Source organism: Oncorhynchus gorbuscha, linkage group LG12 (genome assembly GCF_021184085.1).
Source record: "Oncorhynchus gorbuscha isolate QuinsamMale2020 ecotype Even-year linkage group LG12, OgorEven_v1.0, whole genome shotgun sequence".
Classification (NCBI taxonomy): domain Eukaryota; kingdom Metazoa; phylum Chordata; class Actinopteri; order Salmoniformes; family Salmonidae; genus Oncorhynchus; species Oncorhynchus gorbuscha.
Genome location: NC_060184.1, coordinates 67,876,188 through 67,896,930, shown reverse-complemented (window position 1 = coordinate 67,896,930; position 20,743 = coordinate 67,876,188). Strand labels below are relative to the sequence as shown.

General features: G+C 43.7%; 2 protein-coding genes across 3 annotated transcripts in view; both read left to right on the top strand.

Moving 5' to 3' along the window:
• Positions 1–3,656: 3,656 nt before the first annotated feature.
• Positions 3,657–15,272, top strand: tfr1b (transferrin receptor 1b). 2 transcript variants are annotated; one of them, XM_046292746.1, is made up of 18 exons: positions 3,657–3,868; positions 7,730–7,781; positions 7,882–8,086; positions 8,292–8,469; positions 8,583–8,720; positions 8,809–8,896; positions 9,061–9,186; positions 9,258–9,341; positions 9,463–9,602; positions 10,090–10,259; positions 10,450–10,569; positions 11,369–11,454; positions 11,633–11,696; positions 11,785–11,932; positions 12,019–12,109; positions 12,222–12,443; positions 12,520–12,669; positions 12,815–15,272. In XM_046292746.1, the coding sequence occupies exons 2-18, from the start codon at positions 7,737–7,739 to the stop codon at positions 13,025–13,027; spliced, it is 2,268 nt and encodes a 755-aa protein (XP_046148702.1). In that variant the 5' UTR covers positions 3,657–3,868; positions 7,730–7,736; the 3' UTR covers positions 13,028–15,272. The 2 variants fall into 2 exon arrangements, with proteins under 2 accessions (XP_046148702.1, XP_046148701.1); XM_046292745.1 differs by lacking the exon at positions 3,657–3,868 and adding an exon at positions 4,034–4,290.
• Positions 15,273–16,993: 1,721 nt separating this feature from the next.
• tnk2a (tyrosine kinase, non-receptor, 2a) overlaps positions 16,994–20,743 on the top strand; it is a 66,989-nt gene continuing 63,239 nt past the window's right edge. Inside the window, 4 exon segments of the mRNA XM_046292744.1 lie at positions 16,994–17,456; positions 17,680–17,839; positions 18,294–18,364; positions 20,598–20,676. Of these exon segments, the coding sequence (XP_046148700.1) occupies positions 17,343–17,456; positions 17,680–17,839; positions 18,294–18,364; positions 20,598–20,676 (424 nt within the window). The 5' untranslated portion in view covers positions 16,994–17,342.

Here is a 20,743-nt window from a genome sequence, read left to right as displayed (position 1 = left end):
TGTAGCGCATATAAAGCACCCACAAGCTACCGGTGGCTGAAAACACACAAACGGGTGATGAATTTCCAGGCAAGGGCGGTCCATTTAAAATGAATTCCTTCCTCCCTCACCCTGCAAGTGTAAACTCGTCAGACGTCATGTTGCGTCATCAGAAGTGTCCACTTAATTTGAAGGCTGAGGGGAGAGGGTGTGTCTTTTCAGTGTTTGTAATGCAGATATAGTGTTTGTTGTGAATGCAGTTAGACGGTTGAGCCCTCAGGCTGTCAACCTTGTGCTATCTTAAGTCTACACCGTGTGTAAAAGGTAATTTGTTGTGTATCTGCTGACTGCCACGTATACAGAACGGGGTTGTATTTCCTCAATAAAAGCAGAGACCCGGCTATGTTTGTTAAGCTTTCAACTCTGAGCCATTCTTGGTGATGGTTGATACGCTTCATTTTTGAAAATCGTATAATAAAGTGTTGTTTGAAAGAATCTGCAGTCTCTCTTCCCTTTTGATTAGATATTCCACAACAGTCTTATTTTAAATATTCGTAGCATGTTGGGAGAATTAGGTTAAGGTTATGAAAAGGGTTAGAGTTAGTTCAAATGAACAAAAATAACTTTTGACAATTTGACCAAAGCTGGATTCCTTTTAGCCAGGACCCCTTTTTCAGAGACGTTTCCTTTGCACAGGAAAAATGTGGCCTTTGATAACATTTCATGGAATTCTACTACACATTATATGACTGGAGAAATTAGCTGAATCTCTTTTAATACGATGGTAGCCTATGCCACTAAATTAAGCGCTTAGTGATAATTTAGGCTATTAATATCTAATCTATTCATAACATTAGGAATAGTAGGCTTACATTTGTCTGCAAATGCAATGATAGAGGCATGCAATCCATTCTTATAAATGTGCATTTTTATGGTGAAAAATAGCTTCCCCAAAACTTTAAACTCACACGACACATGCTAATTGCTAAACTACAAGCTATCTAGCTAATTTTGGCTAACTTGGTGTACAAAAGGCTGAGAAGTATTTGTAGGTAATCATATCAGTAATGTTAATTCATCATATGAGAGTTGTAGCTCCACGCACCGGTCAAGTGGAGCAGAGCATGCTGGGCGATCTCCAGCTCAGAGAAGAAGATTAGCTCGAGAGAAGTCAAGTGAGACAAAGTTCTAGCCATCCTTGTGTTTTCCCATCAGTTATCTTTCATTTTGTTAGCCAAGGCCAGTGTGCGTCCTTGTTGATATTTAAGTACATATTTCATATCTTTCAGGTGTTTATGTCTGAAAATGCACTGCGACATTAATGTCATATTTATGGTTATGCTAATTGTAGTTTCTACTGCTAGCTATTGTGAGCTGGCTAGCTCTGTAATGGCTATATTATCATTTCGGACATTTAATCCAGTATTTGTTTAGGATAATGTCCCCCGGTGCGTCGTTTATATGCCCTGTAATTGTATATGTGTATGCTACATCATTATATGGCTATTACATTGTATTTCACTGTTTAGAGGTATTCAAGTTCATTGTGCAGTTGTAGCCCTGTACTGAAGATGATGGTACTATGCTTTGTAGTACACGTGCAGCAGCACCCCTTAGATCTAAAATTAGTAGAGTCTCGTTGTATTGCGCAGTATGGTCCTGTATAACATTGTCATCATACAAGTCCATGCTAGGTAAAGCTCCGCCTTATCTCAGTTCACTGGTCACGATGGCAACACCCATCCGTAGCACGCGCTCCAGCAGGTGTATCTCACTGATCATCCCTAAAGCCAACACCTCATTTGGCCGCCTTTCGTTCCAGTTCTCTGCTGCCTGTGACTGGATCGAATTGCAAAAATTGCTGAAGTCGCTTCAAACATCTGCTATCTGAGCAGCTAACCGATTGCTTCAGCTGTACATAGTCTATCGGCAAATAGCCAACCCATTTTTACCTACCTCATCCCCATACTGTTTGTATTTATTTACTTTTCTGCTCTTTTGCACACCAATATCTCTACCTGTACATGACCATCTGATCATTTATCACTCCAGTGTTAATCTGCAAAATTGTAATTATTCGCCTACCGCATGCCTTTTGCACACAATGTATATAGACTCCACTTTTTTTTTCTTCCTATTGTGTTATTGACTTGTTAATTGTTTACACCATGTGTAACTCTGTGTTGTCTGCTCACACTGCTATGCTTTATCTTGGCCAGGTCGCAGTTGCAAATGAGAACTTGTTCTCAACTAGCCTACCTGGTTAAATAAAGGTGAAATAAAAAAATAAAAATAGTCATGTACTAGCCATGCATATTGTTTATAAGAGATGTGGAAATTATATTCTGTCATTCACTATTGTATCTTTATTTCTCTCTTGCAGACCACACACACACACTTTGGTTGAAGCAAGTTGCAAGACCACTAAGTGCCTTAGCCCACCCATACTACTTACACTGTGCGGTGCTGTGTTGTGCCTGTGCCTCTTCAGCGTTATCAAACCACCTCAACAGGAATCCTACCTGTCTGTCATCTGTGCCCTTACCAGCACATGGGAGCAAACACATGAAGTAAAACCTAACCTAAAGAATACACAGTCCATCAAGTCCTCACTTACACCTGGTTAGCATAACAGCTTAACTAAACTCGAAATCGATCAGACTTGACTTACCAGTGATGACATGATCGTAGCAGACCTGTTATTGACAACTGTCTGGGTTCAGGTCTTGACGGGCAAATAAGTTTCTTCACTTTTCTGACCATTCTTGAGTCTTATCTTGGTTTCACCAATGGTGTTTCATGATTGCGGGGGAATCTGTAAGCATATTTTTTCCCCGTTGTCTGTCCTTCCTTGTTAGAGCAGCCAAATACTTTACAGAAAATGACCGTGGTGACGAATCAACTAGTTTTAGGCACTGTTATCATGCAGTTTGGGGTAGCCACTTGGCTGTTCTTTTCCGAAATATTAATGCGGGGGCCTTCCAACATGGCCGCCAGGAGGCGTCGTACGTCAACTGCAAGCCCTCTAATGTCACTCTAGTAGCTAAAGATCCTAAAAGTACATTATCAGAGTGGTGTGTGGGGAGGGGATGGGGATGGGGAGCCCGGGAGGAGGATGGTACCACAGATAGAACAATGAAACAGCTGTATCACTGGATGTATACATCTAAAGCACCCTGTTGGCATTTCCACTCACCACCAGATATGGTGATGAGAGAGAGCTCAGTGCCAAGCAGTGTGAGAAGATGGAGCGAGATGGTACATTTTATCATCAGATAGAACGCTTGAATTTAGTTATTGCACATGCGCACATAGTAAACATTCCCTAACGGAAATATGCAAATAATGCTCGAACGCGCCAATAGGATATTCCTAACTCGTGCATGGCTCTTGCCCACTTCCTTGCCTGTTCTACCCACTATAATTTATTTGCTCCGCTGTGATCTATCTTCAGATAATTATAAAACATATTTTTTCAACTAACCTCATTGTTCTATCTGTGGTGGTACCAACGATCTTTATAACTAAAAGAGCATTTAGAACTGGGCTCATCTGCATATTTCCGTTAGGGAACGCCTACTGAAATGTGCGTAATAACTCAATTCACCTTTGCACTCCTGAACAACGCGATTTTTTAAAACTTGCAAAATGTAAAGTCTACAAATTTTAGTCCACTCTTTACATAACATATTTTAGTTTTGGAAATAGAAAACAATTGACATCAAATGTTTGATCGAATTTGCAGAATGTCAGCCAAAATCCATTTCGTTCCATCATTTTTTGGCGGCAGCGGTTCTGTACGACATACCGGAAGTACTGCCAAGCACTCATCCAGTGAAGGTTGCCAGTTCGAGTGAAGAGAGTAGAGCACGTGGATCGGCGGAGAGAGGTGAGAATATGACTGTATAGTTTTATTCAACAGTCACTTTTATTGCATTGTTTTTATCTACCTGATAAGCTGTAGATAACTGAGCTGACTTAGCTATAAATGAGCTTCGATGCAACCAAGAGGGTTTTTACATTGTGCTGGACTGTAAAAACTATTGGTTGCATCGAGGTTAGCTTCTGTGTCTGTCTGTAACGTTAGCTAGTTAAAGTTAACTATAGCTAGCTAGCATTTTATCGATAAATCCATTTCAAGTTGTCATAATGACATGCATGAACATAATAATGTAGCTAGCTGTCTATGCTTATTATTAGCCAGGGTAAGTTAGCCATAAAAGCAACTTGGTCGCTTTAGCCAGGCCTGCCAGTCAATATGATTTCCTTGCCATAGACGTCTTAAATGGTCTCAGCTTCTAATCAAACTAGGTACGTATTTTAGCTAACTCCTAATATTTCAATCTGCACTGTTAAATTGTAGTTTGGTCGGTAATTTATTGTAGAAATCATTATATGGACATCTGGCAGATTAATTTTATAGCAATGGCTTCCTCTATGTGCACAGTCATTGACGACCAGGAAGTGCCAGCGCTGACCTTGATGGTATAGTTAGGGCTGTCAAAGCCATACTATAAATTATCTCTGCTGACGTATAGTGTTTGCAACCATAGGAAATATCATGCATAATGTAGTCCTGAGCGAGACATCTCTACAATTATTATTAGCTAACATAAACTGATTTACGTGGACATGATGAAGAAGATGGGGATTACTGTGTCTTAACTCCTCATGATTCCAAAAAGCGTGTCTGTATATATGGTATAGGGGTCCTGGTTCTCTGAAGCCTCTAATCCCCAAGCCGACTAGGTGAAAAATGTGTAGATGTACCCTTGAGCAAGGCACTTTTTAAAATATTTTTTAATTTAACATGTAAGTTGCTTTGCATAAGAATGACTAAAATGTTAAAATGTCTTAAGTGTGCTATACTTGTGACACTCATGGTGGGTGGGTGTATTGGGGTGTAAAACTGTTTCTGATGGGTGTGTGTATTGGGGTGTAGAACTGTTTCTGATGGGTGTGTGTGTGTTCTCTTTTGCCAACCACAAGGAAACGGTGGGAGAAATGTATGTATAGTTAACTGGTTCTGACTTGACTACGCCCCACTCAGAGGCAGATTAAAGATGAATAATTATCGGTTGATGCCGTGAGTTTCTTAGCCTTGCCCCAGATCTGTTTGTGCTGTATGGACTTTGATGCTGTGACTATCAGTTTCTCGGGTTTTGTTATTTGTGTGTGTTTTGTCTCCAGTGTGAGAGAAGGCCAAGGTCTATTGTTGAGTATTAGCAAGGTTAGTGAGAGAGGGGAAGAGATAGAAAAGGTCTGCCTGCTGTCTGTGTGTGATCATTTCTTGTGTTGTCACCTCATGTTGGTTGGTAGCAGAAGTATCTCTGTCAGTTTGTGGCTTTGACTAACTTCCTGCCTGAAGCAACCTGCGCTGCTTGACACAACTAAACTCTGTATTTACACAACAAATATTCCTGGGCCTGACGCGTATCACTGGTTCAGTGAATGACTGATCTGTTTTGTGTCTACAGTACAGCCCTATTCTCCATGAAGGGTTTATTCATTCCCTCCATCTTAACGTGTTAAATGATGGAAATTCTGTATTGCCTATTGCTTACACCAATCCAATGATTTTAAACCATGAGAGGGAGTGAAGAGGTACAGACTAGAATTCTTCATGGATCCACCTGTACTAGAATACCCAGACCCAATACAGGACTCGGGTGTCTCTGGATCCAGAATTCTAAAGAATGCTGTGGTTCTGGGTTGCATCTGATATGATTGTCATAGATCTAGGGTATATGTCATTTTAGCTGACTTGTCCGGAAGGGCCTTTACAGATCTGGGAATACTGCGGTTAGAGAGAGAGATTAATTTATGCAATTGCTCTTGCTTTACACAAGAGTGGAGCATTGTAGCTTGTTGTTAGCCAATCATGAATTATCAAATTGGAAATTGGCGCCATAGAGCCTCGTTCCATGTGTGGCAAAAGTAAGGAGATATCTAATCAACGGAAGATCGAATTAAAATTACAGAATTAAAAGGAGAAGGACAGTCATTGTAGCCTAAGAGCCAACAGGCAGGCTACTTAATGTTCAGAATGGAGTTATTTGTAACTGTAGGATCAGAAAGTGCAGGCACTGCAGCCTCAGTTAGCACAGCTAGCTAACGTTAGCTACTTTAACTTCTATGGGTTGCAATCCCGTTAATTAACAGGGTCGATATGACAACAGCCAGTGAAAGTGCAGGGTGCCAAATTCAAAACAACAGAAATCTCATAATTAAAATTCCTCAGACTTTACATGTATCTTATACCGTTTTAAAGACAATCTTGTTGTTTATCCCACCAGTGTCTGATTTCAAATAGGCTTTACAGCCGAAAGCACCACAAACGATTATGTTAGGTCACCACCAACTCACAGAAAAACACAGCCATTTTTCCAGCCAAAGAGAAGTCACAAAAAGCGCAAATAGAGATAAAATGAATCACTAACCTTTGACAATCTTCATCAGATGACACTCACAGGACTTCATGTTACACAATACATGTATGTTTTGTTTGATAAAGTTCATATTTATATAAAACAAAATCTCAGTATACATTGGCGCGTTACGTTCACTAGTTCCAAAAACATCCGGTGGTATTGCAGAGAGCCACATAATTTTACAGAAATACTCAGTATTTGATGAAAATACTATTGTTAGACATGGAAATATACATATACCTCTCCTTAATGCAACCGCTGTGTCAGATTTTTTTTTTTTGTTTACTTTACGGAAAAGGCAAACCATGCAATAATCTGAGACGGTGCTCAGAAAATAAAAAAATTGTCCGCCATGTTGGAGTCAACAAATCAGAAATAACATTATAAATATTCCTTTACCTTTGATCTTCATCAGAATGCGCTCCCAGGAATCCTAGTTCCATAATAAATGTTTGTTTTGTTCGATAATGTCCCTTATTTATGTCCAAGTAGCTACTTTTGTTAGCGCGTTTTTTACACAAATCCAAACGCTCGTGCAGGTCCAGCCGAACGTCGGACAAAAAGTTATATTACAGGTCTTAGAAATATTTCAAACTAAGTATAGAATCAATCTTTAGGATGTTATCATAAATCTTCAATAACGTTCCAACCGGAGAATTCCATTGTCTGTAGAAAAGCCATGGAACGCAGGTCACTATCATGTGAAATGCGTGTGCCCAGGACCTGGCTCTCTGCCAGACCACTGACTCAAACAGCTCCCATCTGGCCCCACATCACAGTGGAAGACTTGTTCAAGTTTCTAAAGACGGTTGACATCTAGTGGATGGCTTAGGAAGTGCAACAACTAATATCCCATTGTGTATTCAATAGGGACTGGGTTGAAAATCGACCAACCTCAGATTTCCCACTTCCTGTTTGGATTTCTTCTCAGGTTTTTGCCTGCCATATGAGTTCTGTTTTACTCACAGACATCATTCAAACAGTTTTAGAAACTTCGGAATGGTCTAGCTGTCCTCAGGTCTGTTTGGAATGGGTCTTTTAAAAAAAAAAAAATATATATATATATATTTTTATTTTTTATTTATTTATTTTATTTATACATATCGGGTCCGGGTGAGAAAGCCCCGGGTCCTTATTGGAACAGCTCCAACTTTCTTTTTGGACCCGTGACCACCTCTAATGCAAACTTCAGGGAGAAGGGAGAGGAACGGAATGAGGATATAGGCTCAAAAATGACTTTAGACTAACCTTCCCTGTTTCTTTCAGTGTCCTTCTCACCCTCTGTCTTCTACCTCCCTCTCATTGCCTCTTTCCTCCAGATTTACCATGGCAGCAACTATTAATCAAGTGAGGTCGTCGCTTTCCAAAATGGTGAGCATCTCTCAAGTACACGCACCCAATATTGGCCTCCGACCCCAACAAACACATAATTTCTCTATTTTCTCTCCCCCACTTTCTTTTGTGTGTGTAGTTTAAGAGTGAGCGGTACAGCCCCTTCACTCTGCAGTCAGACGGAGAGAGCCACGTGGAGGTGAAGCTGTCTGATGACATAGTTGACCACGCCCCCTCTGAGCAGGCAGGCCAACCAGGGGGCTCGCCCTCCTACAGGCCCCGCCCCAAGCGGAACTACCGCATGTGTTACCTGGCCCTTGGAATCCTCTTTATCTTCATCATCGGTGCATAGTCTTCTTCACTCTCTCGTGTCTTTGTCACACTCTCCCTCGCTCCCTGGGCGAATTCATCTTGCATTGCCCGGTGGGCAGAGTTTGTGTGTTTTAGACCATTCCATTGGTCCTAAAGTAAAATCTACACCCACCCAGAGAACTGGGTGAAGCAAAACAAACCTCTCTTTAACCAATACCTGCCTCGTCTCTGTTTCAGGTTATCTAATTGGCTATGTGAGCCACCGTTCTCCTCTCCAGGAGCCAATCCCTTGTGATTCTGAACAGGAACAGGGTGTGGCTAAGAAGGCTATCGTAGAATACTCTCTATCCTGGACCAACATCACCAACCTGCTGGCACGGAGACTGACTCCTGACGCCTTCAACAGCAGACTGAGGTCGACACACGCCTGAAAAGACTAGTTAACTAAACTGTCCTGTCTCTCTCTCTCTGTTTGTCTTTCTGTCGGTTTCTGACTTTCTCTGTCTCTCTCTTTCTGTCTCTGTGCAGTGATGTTGAACAGACGGATCACACAGCAGGGAGCACTGGAGACAACATTCTGGGAAATCGTGTGTTGGAAAGCTTTAAGAGTCTGAAGATGGAGCCCTGGACTGACACACACTATGTCCAACTACAGATGCCCAACAGGTACTCGTACACACACATACTCTGTCTTGCACACGCAAAATTCCACTTAGCTTCTAACGATCTCCCCTCCAATCCCCTTTCCCCACAGTGCGAAGCCAAACCGTGTACTGATTGGCCAAGATGAGGTGTGCCAGCCTAAGGGCTATCTGGCCTATAGCGCCACAGGAAAAGCAAAGGTCAGCCAATCAATGTCCACATTGACTGATGATATTTTGGCCCAATATAATAAGGTTAAATGCTTTTAAAGGGACTTGTTGTAACATATTTTCTGCCACTTGATGTTCACAATCACAGTTGTTGCCTGAATCTCACAAGGGGTTATTGTTTTGTGTGTCTACAGGGCAAAGCAGTGAATGGTAACTATGGGAGTCAGGAGGACTTGGCACTGCTACAGACTCTGAAGGTTGAGCTGAACGGCACCGTGATTCTACTGAGAGCTTCAGGACAGATCAGCCTGGCACAGCAGGTATGGTGTGTGTGTGTGCGCGATACAATATGTAACAGTGGATTTTGGTGTTAACTGCGTTTGTGTTTCAGGTGGCTAATGTAGCTGCATTGGGGGTATCTGCTGTGTTGATTTACCCTGAACACAAGACTGAAACTACTGAACTATATGGGCATGTGAGTACACAAACACACACACACCACTCCAGGGTGAATCTTATTGACGATTACTGAGCCTGATCCAGAGGTGCCCTTTAGTTCTGATGTCGTAGCTCTGATTGTGTGACGTTTTCTGTAGGTCCATCTAGGTTCTGGAGACCCCTATACTCCAGGGTTCCCCTCCTTCAACCACACCCAGTTCCCTCCCACCCAGTCCTCTGGTCTGCCCAATGTACTGGCCCAAAGCATTACTGCTCAGACTGCTGTCAAGATACTAAAGTAAGACCTGTCTGTCTCTCTCAACTGTGTGTCTGTCTGTCTCTCTCAACTGTGTGTCTGTCTGTCTCTCTCAACTGTGTGTCTGTCTGTCTCTCTCAACTGTGTGTCTGTCTGTCTCTCTCAACTGTGTGTCTGTCTGTCTCTCTCAACTGTGTGTCTGTCTGTCTCTCTCAACTGTGTGTCTGTCTGTCTCTCTCAACTGTGTGTCTGTCTGTCTCTCTCAACTGTGTGTCTGTCTGTCTCTCTCAACTGTGTGTCTGTCTGTCTCTCTCAACTGTGTGTCTGTCTGTCTGTCTCTCTCAACTGTGTGTCTGTCTGTCTGTCTCTCTCAACTGTGTGTCTGTCTGTCTGTCTCTCTCAACTGTGTGTCTGTCTGTCTGTCTCTCTCAACTGTGTGTCTGTCTGTCTCTCTCAACTGTGTGTCTGTCTGTCTCTCTCAACTGTGTGTCTGTCTGTCTCTCTCAACTGTGTGTCTGTCTGTCCCCAGACGTATAGGTGGGCCTGATGCTCCTCCCAGTTTTAAAGGAAAACTGGACAATGTGAAGTACACCCTGGGAGGGGCCAGTAGTGAGGATGTCACAGTGGAGGTGAACAACGTGCTGCAGGACACCGAGATACACAACATCTTTGGAGTCATCAAGGGCTTCATTGAGCCAGGTACGTGTGTGACCCCGGTGGGAATCGAGCCTAGGACCATGGCGTGGTTAACACGATGCTCTTTCCAACCGAGGCACAGTCTTTTTGAGTGGTCTCTCTATGAACACTATAGTTTTAGGAGCAATGTTTCATCTCTATGCACAGTGTGTGTACTAGTGACAGGGTTTTGTGTTAATTTTCTTGTGTGTAGATCGGTACGTGGTACTGGGGGCTCAGAGGGATGCGTGGGGTCCAGGCTACGCTAAAGCCACTGTCGGGACCACACTGCTGCTGGAGCTGGCTAGAGCTGTGTCCGAGATGGTGCACACAGGTAACACACACACACCAATCAATGCATTTTAACACACACACACACACCAATCAATGCATTTTAACACACACACACACACCAATCAATGCATTTTAACACACACACACACACACCAATCAATGCATTTTAACACACACACACACACACCAATCAATGCATTTTAACACATTTTAACACACACACACACAATCAATGCATTTTAACACACACACACACACACACAATCAATGCATTTTAACACACACACACACACACAATCAATGCATTTTCAATCAATGCATTTTAACACACACACACACACACAATCAATGCATTTTAACACACACACACACACCAATCAATGCATTTTAACACACACACACACACACCAATCAATGCATTTTAACACACACACACACACACCAATCAATGCATTTTAACACACACACACACACACCAATCAATGCATTTTAACACACACACACACACACCAATCAATGCATTTTAACACACACACACACACCAATCAATGCATTTTAACACACACACACACACCAATCAATGCATTTTAACACACACACACACACACCAATCAATGCATTTTAACACACACACACACACACACACACACACACCAATCAATGCATTTTAACACACACACACACACCAATCAATGCATTTTAACACACACACACACACAATCAATGCATTTTAACACACACACACACACACACACAATGCATTTTAACACACACACACACACACACACACACACACAATCAATGCATTTTAACACACATTCTGACATCTGTGTGTGTAGATGGTTTCCGTCCCAGGAGGAGTCTGGTGTTTGCCAGTTGGAGTGCAGGAGAGTACGGCAGTGTTGGAGCTACAGAGTGGCTGGAGGTGAGCACTGCACAAACGCACTGTGTGAAAATTCATCAGGATGAAGTAGTGTTTCCGCTAACGGCATTGGATGAGAAAAATATGTCGCTGGACGGCACTGATTGGACCAGCCTCTAAAGTAGCAGTGTGTGATATTTAGCAGTGTGTGATATTTAATGCCGTGTGTGTTCCTCTCCAGGGATACCTCTCCTCTCTGGACAGAAAAGTTGTCACCTACATCAGCCTGGACGGAGCAGTCACGGGTGAGTGTATATACACACACACACACACACCACCAAAATAGTTCATAAAGTATTTTTTTAAATATACGTGTGTGGATGTGATCCTCAGGAAACTATGCCGTGAACGCATCTGCCAGTCCCCTGCTGCACAGCCTTCTGGAAAGAACCATGAAGGAGGTGAAGAATCCCATTGGTTTTGGAGACTCTTGGAAGTCTCTGTATGATACTGTGGCTGGAGTCAACTTTGAGAAGGCAGTGTGAGTACACCTCACCTATCACTCCAATGATATATCACACCAAACATGTGTACAGTAGGTCTAATGTGTGGTATGTGTGATATCAGGTTTAAGCCCATGCAGATGGAAGACTCTGCGTATCCGTTCCTGGCCTTCTCTGGAATCCCCTCTCTCTCCTTCCGCTTCGTCTCTCAGGAGGTGAGAGGCACATTGTCAGGGTTGGATGTGTTTACAGATGGTTCGATAACCATCTCTAATACAGGGGTGGGTAACCTAGATAGATCTAACTTTGTGTGTCTCTATGTTGTAGGTCTACCCTCACTACGGTACCTCTTTTGACAACAAGGAAAACCTTGGTTTCGCCACCGCCCATCACCTTGGTTCCATAGCCACTGGGGCGGGATTGGTCGCAGGTCAGCTGGCGTTACGACTGGTCCACGATCACGTGCTGTATCTGGACGTGCTACGCTACAGGAAGGTTCTCAGTCAATCGGTGGTCAACATCAACCAGCGCCTCAAACAAGTCACCCGGGTTTGTTTTCATGGTTGATTTTGTTGACATTGTAGTTGTTGTTTTTTAGCACAGCCCTAATTATGTTGTGTTACAGGATGGTTCTGCCGAGGGTCTGTCAGCTCGTTGGATCATCATGGCCTTAGGGTCCTACAGTAGAGCTGCTACTGACCTCAACACCGAACTACTCAACACCGACCTCACTGACACACTGGCCTGCCACAACATCAACGACCGCATCATGAGGGTGAGATGCACATATACACACACGCAACCCTGTGTCATCTAAACCGATCAAGGCCATACGGCTCCCATTTTATAGTGAACAGAAGTCAATTAGTGGTTCTGTCTTGATTCATAAACTAACATTGGATTCTCCTCTCTCTGCCCAGGTGGAACACAACCTCCTCTCACCGTTTGTCTCCCCCAAGGAGGTTCCGTTCCGCCACCTGCTGTTTGGCCATGGTTCCCACACCATGGCAGCCATGTTGGAGGGGGAGGACAGGGAGGCACTGCGGACCCAGCTGGCCCTGGCCACCTGGACGCTACAGGGCTGTGCCAACGCTCTCTCTGGGGACGTCTGGGACAGCGACAACCAGATCTAACGCGGTCTGTGTGTGTGTGTCAGGGGCTTCAGCCTCATCCTTGTTCACTTTAAAACCCAGGATTAGATAACGAGGGATTTGTCAGGGGTGATTATGTCATAACGGTGACCAGGAAGTACTGTTTTAAAGTTGGTCCTTCCAGTGTCAGTCACTGGGTTGTCACTATTTATCACAGCCACAAAGTCATTTGTCTTGTAAAAATTCATGAAAAGAAAATTAGCTTTTTAGTCTTAATTTTAAGGTTAGGATTAGGCATAATGTTAGCAGTGTGGTTAGGTTTAACATCAGATGTTAAGAAGAGAAATTATAGAAATAGGTGGGGTTTACCCGTAATTACGGCTTTGTGACCGTTGTAACGAGTGAAGACCCAGTCACTAGACTTCCTGAAGAATGTTGACACTGGGGACATCACTGTCTGATCCCTCTTCACCCCCCCCCCCTCCCAAACTAAAGCCTTGCTCACTACTACAGAGACGACGACCTCTAACCCCTTGGAGCCTATTTATACTTTATTTATCAGTGGCAGAGATCACTATAAATGTTATCAGTTTGATAAAGATATTGTTTATATTTATGAAGTTATCGGAAGCAGTGCCTTCCAGATTTATGGCAGTTTCATGTCGTTAATTTGGGTTAAGAGTTTTATTTATTTATCAGTGCCAGTGCTCACTATAAATGTTTAAATGTCGTTTCGTTTTTTATAGAAGTTATCGGGAGCTATGCCTTCCAGACTTACGACGGGTAGGCCTTCGTTTGGCTTTTGATAAAGTTATCGTTTAATTTGATAAAGTTATCGGGAGCTGTGCCTTCCAGACTTATGGCGGTTATACTGTCTCCTACTACGGCAGCATCTGCTGAAGCAACAGAGTCACGTAAACAGACAGTCTGACCACCCAAGGTTCCATGACAGTTTAAATATTCAGTTTGCCTTGCCGTTTAATATTGAGACCGACACGGAAGCGCTTTAATACGGATGAAACATTCTGAAAAACTGTCCAGCTACAGATGGTCAGACTTTCTCTGTATACACAACTCTGTTAACAGAAATACACCACCTCCTGCTACCACGCTACTATGGAAACTGAAACCCGCAGCAACAGGGTATCGCCTCAGAAACGTTGGGTCCCCGACAGCGGCAGTTGTCATGACTGTCACATTTCATTTTGATTGGCTGAAATGCATGCACTTAAATTCAGTGTTCAATTTGGCATGTTTTAAACATGTCAGAACTAGCCACTTGGGCCACATCTGAGATTTCACCCTGTTTTAGAAAGCCTTAAAAGACTGGTTCAAAGTAGTAAACTGAATAGGGTGTCATTTCAGATGCAACATCAAGGAAAACAGGCTCAAATCTCTTTGAGCTGAACTTATTAAACAAGCTTTATATAGTTTATATAGAGTTGTATATCCTGAAATAATATCATTCAGGCAGCAAAAGAGCCATATCTGTTAACCAGTTATTTTGGAGCAGTTTATATCTCTGATCTGAACCATTATCGGGAGCAGTGTCTTTCATAATGACAAGCATTGATGGTAGTTTTTGCCTACCAGTGTGTGTGTGTATGTATCGGGGGCAGTGACTCCCATATTTCACTGAAAGGTGGAGTAACTTATCGGGAACAGTGTTTCCCAGAGTTTTATAACTATATTTTTCTTTGTGTTCACAGTCTAGTATGTGTGTCCTTTCTGTGTGTGACCTGCTATTGCTCTTGTTCCCCTCTGAACTACTTGTAATGGATAAGTCCTACCTACTGGTGGAGGTTGCTGAGGGGGGGCCGGCTCATAATAATGGCTGGAGCGACTGGAATGGCATCAAACACATAGAAACCATGTGTTTGATACCATTCCGCTTCAGCCATTACCACAAGCCCGTCCTCCCCAATTAAAGTCCCACCAACCTCCTGTGCGTCCTATGGCATGTTACTGTATTTTCCCTTAGAAATGCAATCCCTACAACAGGTATTCCCATTCAGGCCAATACGATTCTATTCCTGTGTATTTCCCCATGCAGTGAATTATGAGACACTGAAACTCCTGTTGTAGCTGTCTGCTAAATATTCTTGTTCTTTTGATTATTGATCACGCTGTCAATCAGGTAACTAGTAACATTTCTGTTAGACTTGTCAGTCCTAGTCTGTACTCATACATGTTCATCTGACAAGAGTATGGGTGCTTTTTAGAGGTTTTTGTACTATTGAGTTCTAATTTTCTGTTGCGCTTCAATAAACCTTTTGGCTTAGCAATACTGGACTGTGTGTGTGGTTATTGATAATTACTTGTGGTTGTTAGCTAACTATCAAATCACGAATTGCCTAGCTGCTTTTAGCAACGCTAGTATTTACACACTAGTGTTCCTGGGAATTGGCAACCACAACAAAAATGTATCGCCCGCCTGTATTTAAATAAAATTATATTTCAATTTAGCCTGTCGATTGTGTGTCAACTTGGTCCTTGTGCAGTAGGGAATTTGAGAAGAAAAAGGGCATCTAATGGAACATAAAATATTTCTAAACCTGGGTCTGTTGTAGACCCATGCCGTTTTCTGTTTACCTCGTCAAAAAAATCCCGACAAAATTCTTGTTTTTTTTGTGCAGATAGGGCGCACATGCAGGTCTTTTCTTTTGACGAAGTAAACGGAGAGGAAGTGGGTCTACAACAGACCCACATTTGGAAAGGCAGTTGAATTTACATTCTGTTTGATTTTTAAAAAACAATCAATTTACCCCTGCAAAAGGACCAACTTTACAGACAATCAGCAGAGTAAAATGAAATATTTAATTTCTGGCTATGTTCAAACTAATTCCTAGCAATACTAGTATGTACATCATAGCAACGCGTAAATACTAGCGTTGCTAAAAGCAGCTAATCTACCCGATCGATCATTTGTGCTGCGCGCTGGCCGCTGCAATGTTTGTGGCCTGGAACGTACCGTCGCTGACGCGGTGACGCAACGCCAGTAATCCCAGCAACACGCTACCAGGAATTAACGGAGAGAAGAGAGAACCGACGGGAATCAACTGGGTGTTTCTGTTACCAAGGTGAAAACAACCGATTAATGCGAGTTTTGGCGATGTTGAGAGCATAGGGATACTCTTTCTCCATCTCTCTCTGAGCGCCGCCATTAACTATACCTTTATCTTGATTCAGATCTTTGTCACTAATTAGGGTACCTTTAATAGGCTAATCAGTGTCTATGGTCCACTGATGCGACATATTATGTTTAACATTTCAATCGATTAGTTGAAAAGCCGAAGTGTACATGTTAGATTCGATGCGCATCTCTGTTATTTAGCCCAGGGTCATTTATGGTATTTAACAAGAGAGAAGGTGGAGTACTGTATTTTCCCTATAGCAACAGAAGTCTGCACTGCAGTGCTGTTTGATAAGAGGAATACAGGCTATATTTAGCTTTCGATATTCAGAGTGCCCTCAATAAGACAGAGACGAGAGTAAGCACTATTTCTCCACTCATTTAGTGTGTGTGTGCTTGTGGTGGTTTGTTGTGTGTGTTCACACCTCACAGGTGTTGAGCTGAATGAGTCCAAGAAGGGAGAATAATTGGCACCATCTTCTTCAATTTCTCAGTCTCCCTCTTACCCTCTGATATGCACAGTATCCACTTGTCACTCACTGGTCCTGTCAGCTGCCATCAATCAGAGGGAGAGTAGTAGGGAGGAGTAGAAAAGATAGAGGGTAAGGAGGTATCGAGAGAGGAGAGAGGGTAGGGAGGTGTAGAGAGGAGAGAGGGTAGGGAGGTGTAGAGAGGAGAGAGGGTAGGGAGGTGTAGAGAGGAGAGAGGGTAGGGAGGAGGAGAGAGGGTAGGGAGGTGTAGAGAGGAGAGAGGGTAGGGAGGAGGAGAGGGTAGGGAGGAGGAGAGAGGGTAGGGAGGTGTAGAGAGGAGAGAGGGTAGGGAGGAGGAGAGAGGGTAGGGAGGTGTAGAGAGGAGAGAGGGTAGGGAGGAGGAGAGAGGGTAGGGAGGTGTAGAGAGGAGAGAGCGTAGGGAGGAGGAGAGAGGGTAGGGAGGTGTCGAGGTGTGCTGTGCAAGGGTGAGTCAGTATAGAGGGAGAAAGGGAGAGTATATAGATAGATAGCTTAGCTTGGCTGTTAGAAACGGATGAGAGTGGAGTCTCCTGGTGTGTGTGAGGGGCGATCAACACTGGGCAGACATGGAGCAGAGTGACGCAGAGAGGAACTTAGACTTAACACTGCTCTAATACACACACATACACACACGCACGGCTGAAGCCAGGAGGAAATCATAGAGGACCGGGAGAGAGGGAGAGATTGTAGGACGAGTGTGGGGTGAGCAGCAGCCATGGCAGAGAACTCTATGTACCAGCGTCTGTCCTACGAGAGAGAAGAGGAGGAGGAGGAAAAGAAGGAAGAGAGGAAGGAGGGATTAATGAAGGAGAGAGGGGAAGAAGAGATGGTAAAGTATTTTATATACTGTGTTAGAGACTGGTTGATTTAGTTGTTAGTTTATTGTGTGTGTGTGTGTGTGTGTGTGTGTGTGTGTGTGTGTGTGTGTGTGTGTGTGTGTGTGTGTGTGTGTGTGTGTGTGTGTGTGTGTGTGTGTGTGTGTGTGTGTGTGTGTGTGTGTGTGTGTGTGTGCGTGTGTGTGCGTGCGTGCGTGCGTGCGTGCGTGCGTGTAGATGACAGAGGAGGGGACAGAGTGGTTGGTAGATCTGTTAACAGACGTTCAGCTGCAGCAGTACTTCCTGCGTATTCGTGATGAGCTGAACGTGACGCGCCTGTCACACTTCGACTACGTCAAGAATGAAGACCTGGAGAAGATCGGCATGGGGCGCCCAGGTATGTAAAGTATATCCTATTTTAAAATTCAAGGAAGGTTCAAAGTCTATTCCTCCAGAAATGGTAATAACAGTTACGAGGTCATAACACGGTCACAACGAGGTCATAGCACGGTCACAATGAAGTCATTGCACGGTCGCAAAGAGGTCATAACACAGTCACAACGAGGTCATAACACGGTCACAGCGATGTCATAACATGGTCACAACGAGGTCATAATATGCCTTATCGCATCTCCTCTACACCCTGTGCTGTTCTCTGTCCTTTAACCAGGGGATGGGGTGGCAGTTTGTAATGTATTCTCTGTGTGTTGCAGGACAGAGGAGGCTGACGGTGTGTAATGTATTCTCTGTGTGTTGCAGGACAGAGGAGGCTGACGGTGTGTAATGTATTCTCTGTGTGTTGCAGGACAGAGGAGGCTGACGGTGTGTAATGTCTTCTCTGTGTGTTGCAGGACAGAGGAGGCTTTGGGAGGCAGTCAAGAGAAGGAGAGCTCTCTATAAACGCAAGTCCTGGATGAGCAAGGTACAGCACACAGTGAGTTTGAATCCCTCTTAGCTGTACTGTGTATGTATGTACAGTGGGGCAAAAAAGTATTTAGTCAGCCACCAATTGTGCAAGTTCTCCCACTTAAAAAGATGAGAGGCTTGTAATTTTCATCATAGGTACACTTCAACTATGACAGACACAATGGGAAAAAAAATCCATGAAATCACATTGTAGGATCTTTTATGAATTTATTTGCAAATTATGGTGAATTTCAAAAAATAAGTTTATCTCAATACTTTGTTTTATACGCTTTGTTGGCAATGACAGAGGTCAAACGGTTTCTGTAAGTCTTCACAAGGTTTTCACACACTGTTGCTGGTATTTTGGCCCATTCCTCCATGCAGATCTCCTCTAGAGCAGTGATGTTTTGGGGCTGTTGCTGGGCAACACGGACTTTCAACTCCCTTCAAAGATTTTCTATGGGGTTGAGATCTGGAGACTGGCTAGGCCACTCCAGGACCTTGAAATGCTTCTTACGAAGCCACTCCTTCGTTGCCCGGGTAGTGTGTTTGGGATCATTGTCATGCTGAAAGACGTTTCATCCTCAATGCCCTTGCTGTTGGAAGGAGGTTTTCACTCAAAATCTCACGATACATGTCCCCATTCATTCTTTCTTTTACACGGATCAGTCGTCCTGGTCCCTTTGCAGAAAAACAGCCCCAAAGCATGATGTTTCCACCCCTATGCTTCACAGTAGGTATGGTGTTCTTTGGATGCAACTCAGCATTCTTTGTCCTCCAAACACTACGAGTTAAGTTTTTACCAAAAAGTTATATTTTGGTTTCATCTGACCATATGACATTCTCCAATCTTCTTCTGGATCATCCAAATGCTCTCTCGCAAACTTCAGACGGGCATGGACATGTACTGGCTTAAGCAGGGGGACACATCTGGCACTGCAGGATTTGAGTCCCTGGCGGCGTAGTGTGTTACTGATGGTAGGCTGTGTTACTTTGGTCCCAGCTCTTTGCAGGTCATTCACTAGGTCCCCCCGTGTGGTTCTGGGATTTTTGCTCACCGTTCTTGTGATCATTTTGACCCCATGGGGTGAGAACTTGCGTGGAGCCCCAGATCGAGGGAGATTATCAGTGGTCTTGTATGTCTTCCATTTCCTAATAATTGCACCCACAGTTGATTTCTTCAAACCAAGCTGCTTACCTTTTGCAGATTCAGTCTTCCCAGCCTGGTGCAGGTCTACAATTCTGTTTCTGGTGTCCTTTGACAGCTCTTTGGTCTTGGCCATAGTGGAGTTTGGAGTGTGACTGTTTGAGGTTATGGAAAGGTGTCTTTTATACTGATAACAAGTTCAAACAGGTGCCATTAATACAGGTAACGCATGGAGGACAGAGGAGCCTCCTAAAGAAGAAGGTACAGGTCTGTGAGAGCCAGAAATCTTGCTTGTTTGTAGGTGACCAAATACTTATTTTCCACCATAATTGGAGGTGTACCTGTGGATGTATTTCAAGGCCTGCCTTCAAAATAAATCAGCCAGCAGCCTCCCGGGTGGCGCAGTGGTTAAGGGCGCTGTACTGCTGTACTGGGAGCTCCGTGGGGCGACGCACAATTGGCCTAGTGTCGTCCGGGTTAGGCCGGTAGGGATATCCTTGTCTCATCGCGCACCAGCGACTCCTGTGGCGCAGTGCACGCTAACCAAGGTTGCCAGGTGCACAGTGTTTCCTCCGACACATTGGTGCGGCTGGCTTCCGGGTTGGATGCGCGCTGTGTTAAGAAGTAGTGTGGCTTTTTATTTTTTTATTTTTTTTAACCTTTATTTAACCAGGCAAGTCAGTTAAGAACATATTCTTATTTTCAATGACGGCCTGGGAACAGTGGGTTAACTGCCTGTTCAGGGGCAGAACGACAGATTTGTACCTTGTCAGCTCGGGGGTTTGAACTCACAACCTTCCGGTTACTAGTCCAACGCTCTAACCACTAGGCTACGCTGCCGCCCCGGCTTGGTTGGGTTGTGTATCGGAGGACGCATGACTTTCAACCTTCGTCTCTCCCGAGCCCGTATGGGAGTTGTAGCGATGAGACAAGATAGTAGCTACTAAAACAATTGGATACCACGAAATTGGGGAGAAAAAAGGGTCAAATTAAAAATAAATTTAAAATGTATTTGGCTAAGGTGTATGTAAACTTCAGACTTCAACTGTATGTATGTATATATAGTCACTCTGAGCAGTAGTCTCTGTGTTTGGGCCAGCAGGTGTTTCCAGGGAAACGAACTGACTCTGACTTGGACCCCCAGCAGCTCCGGGGGGTGTTGCCCAACTTGAAAACTCCAGGTGTGTTTGCTGTATTACTTACTCAAGGTTAGTTTTATAATTGATAACATTCTGACCTACTCATGCT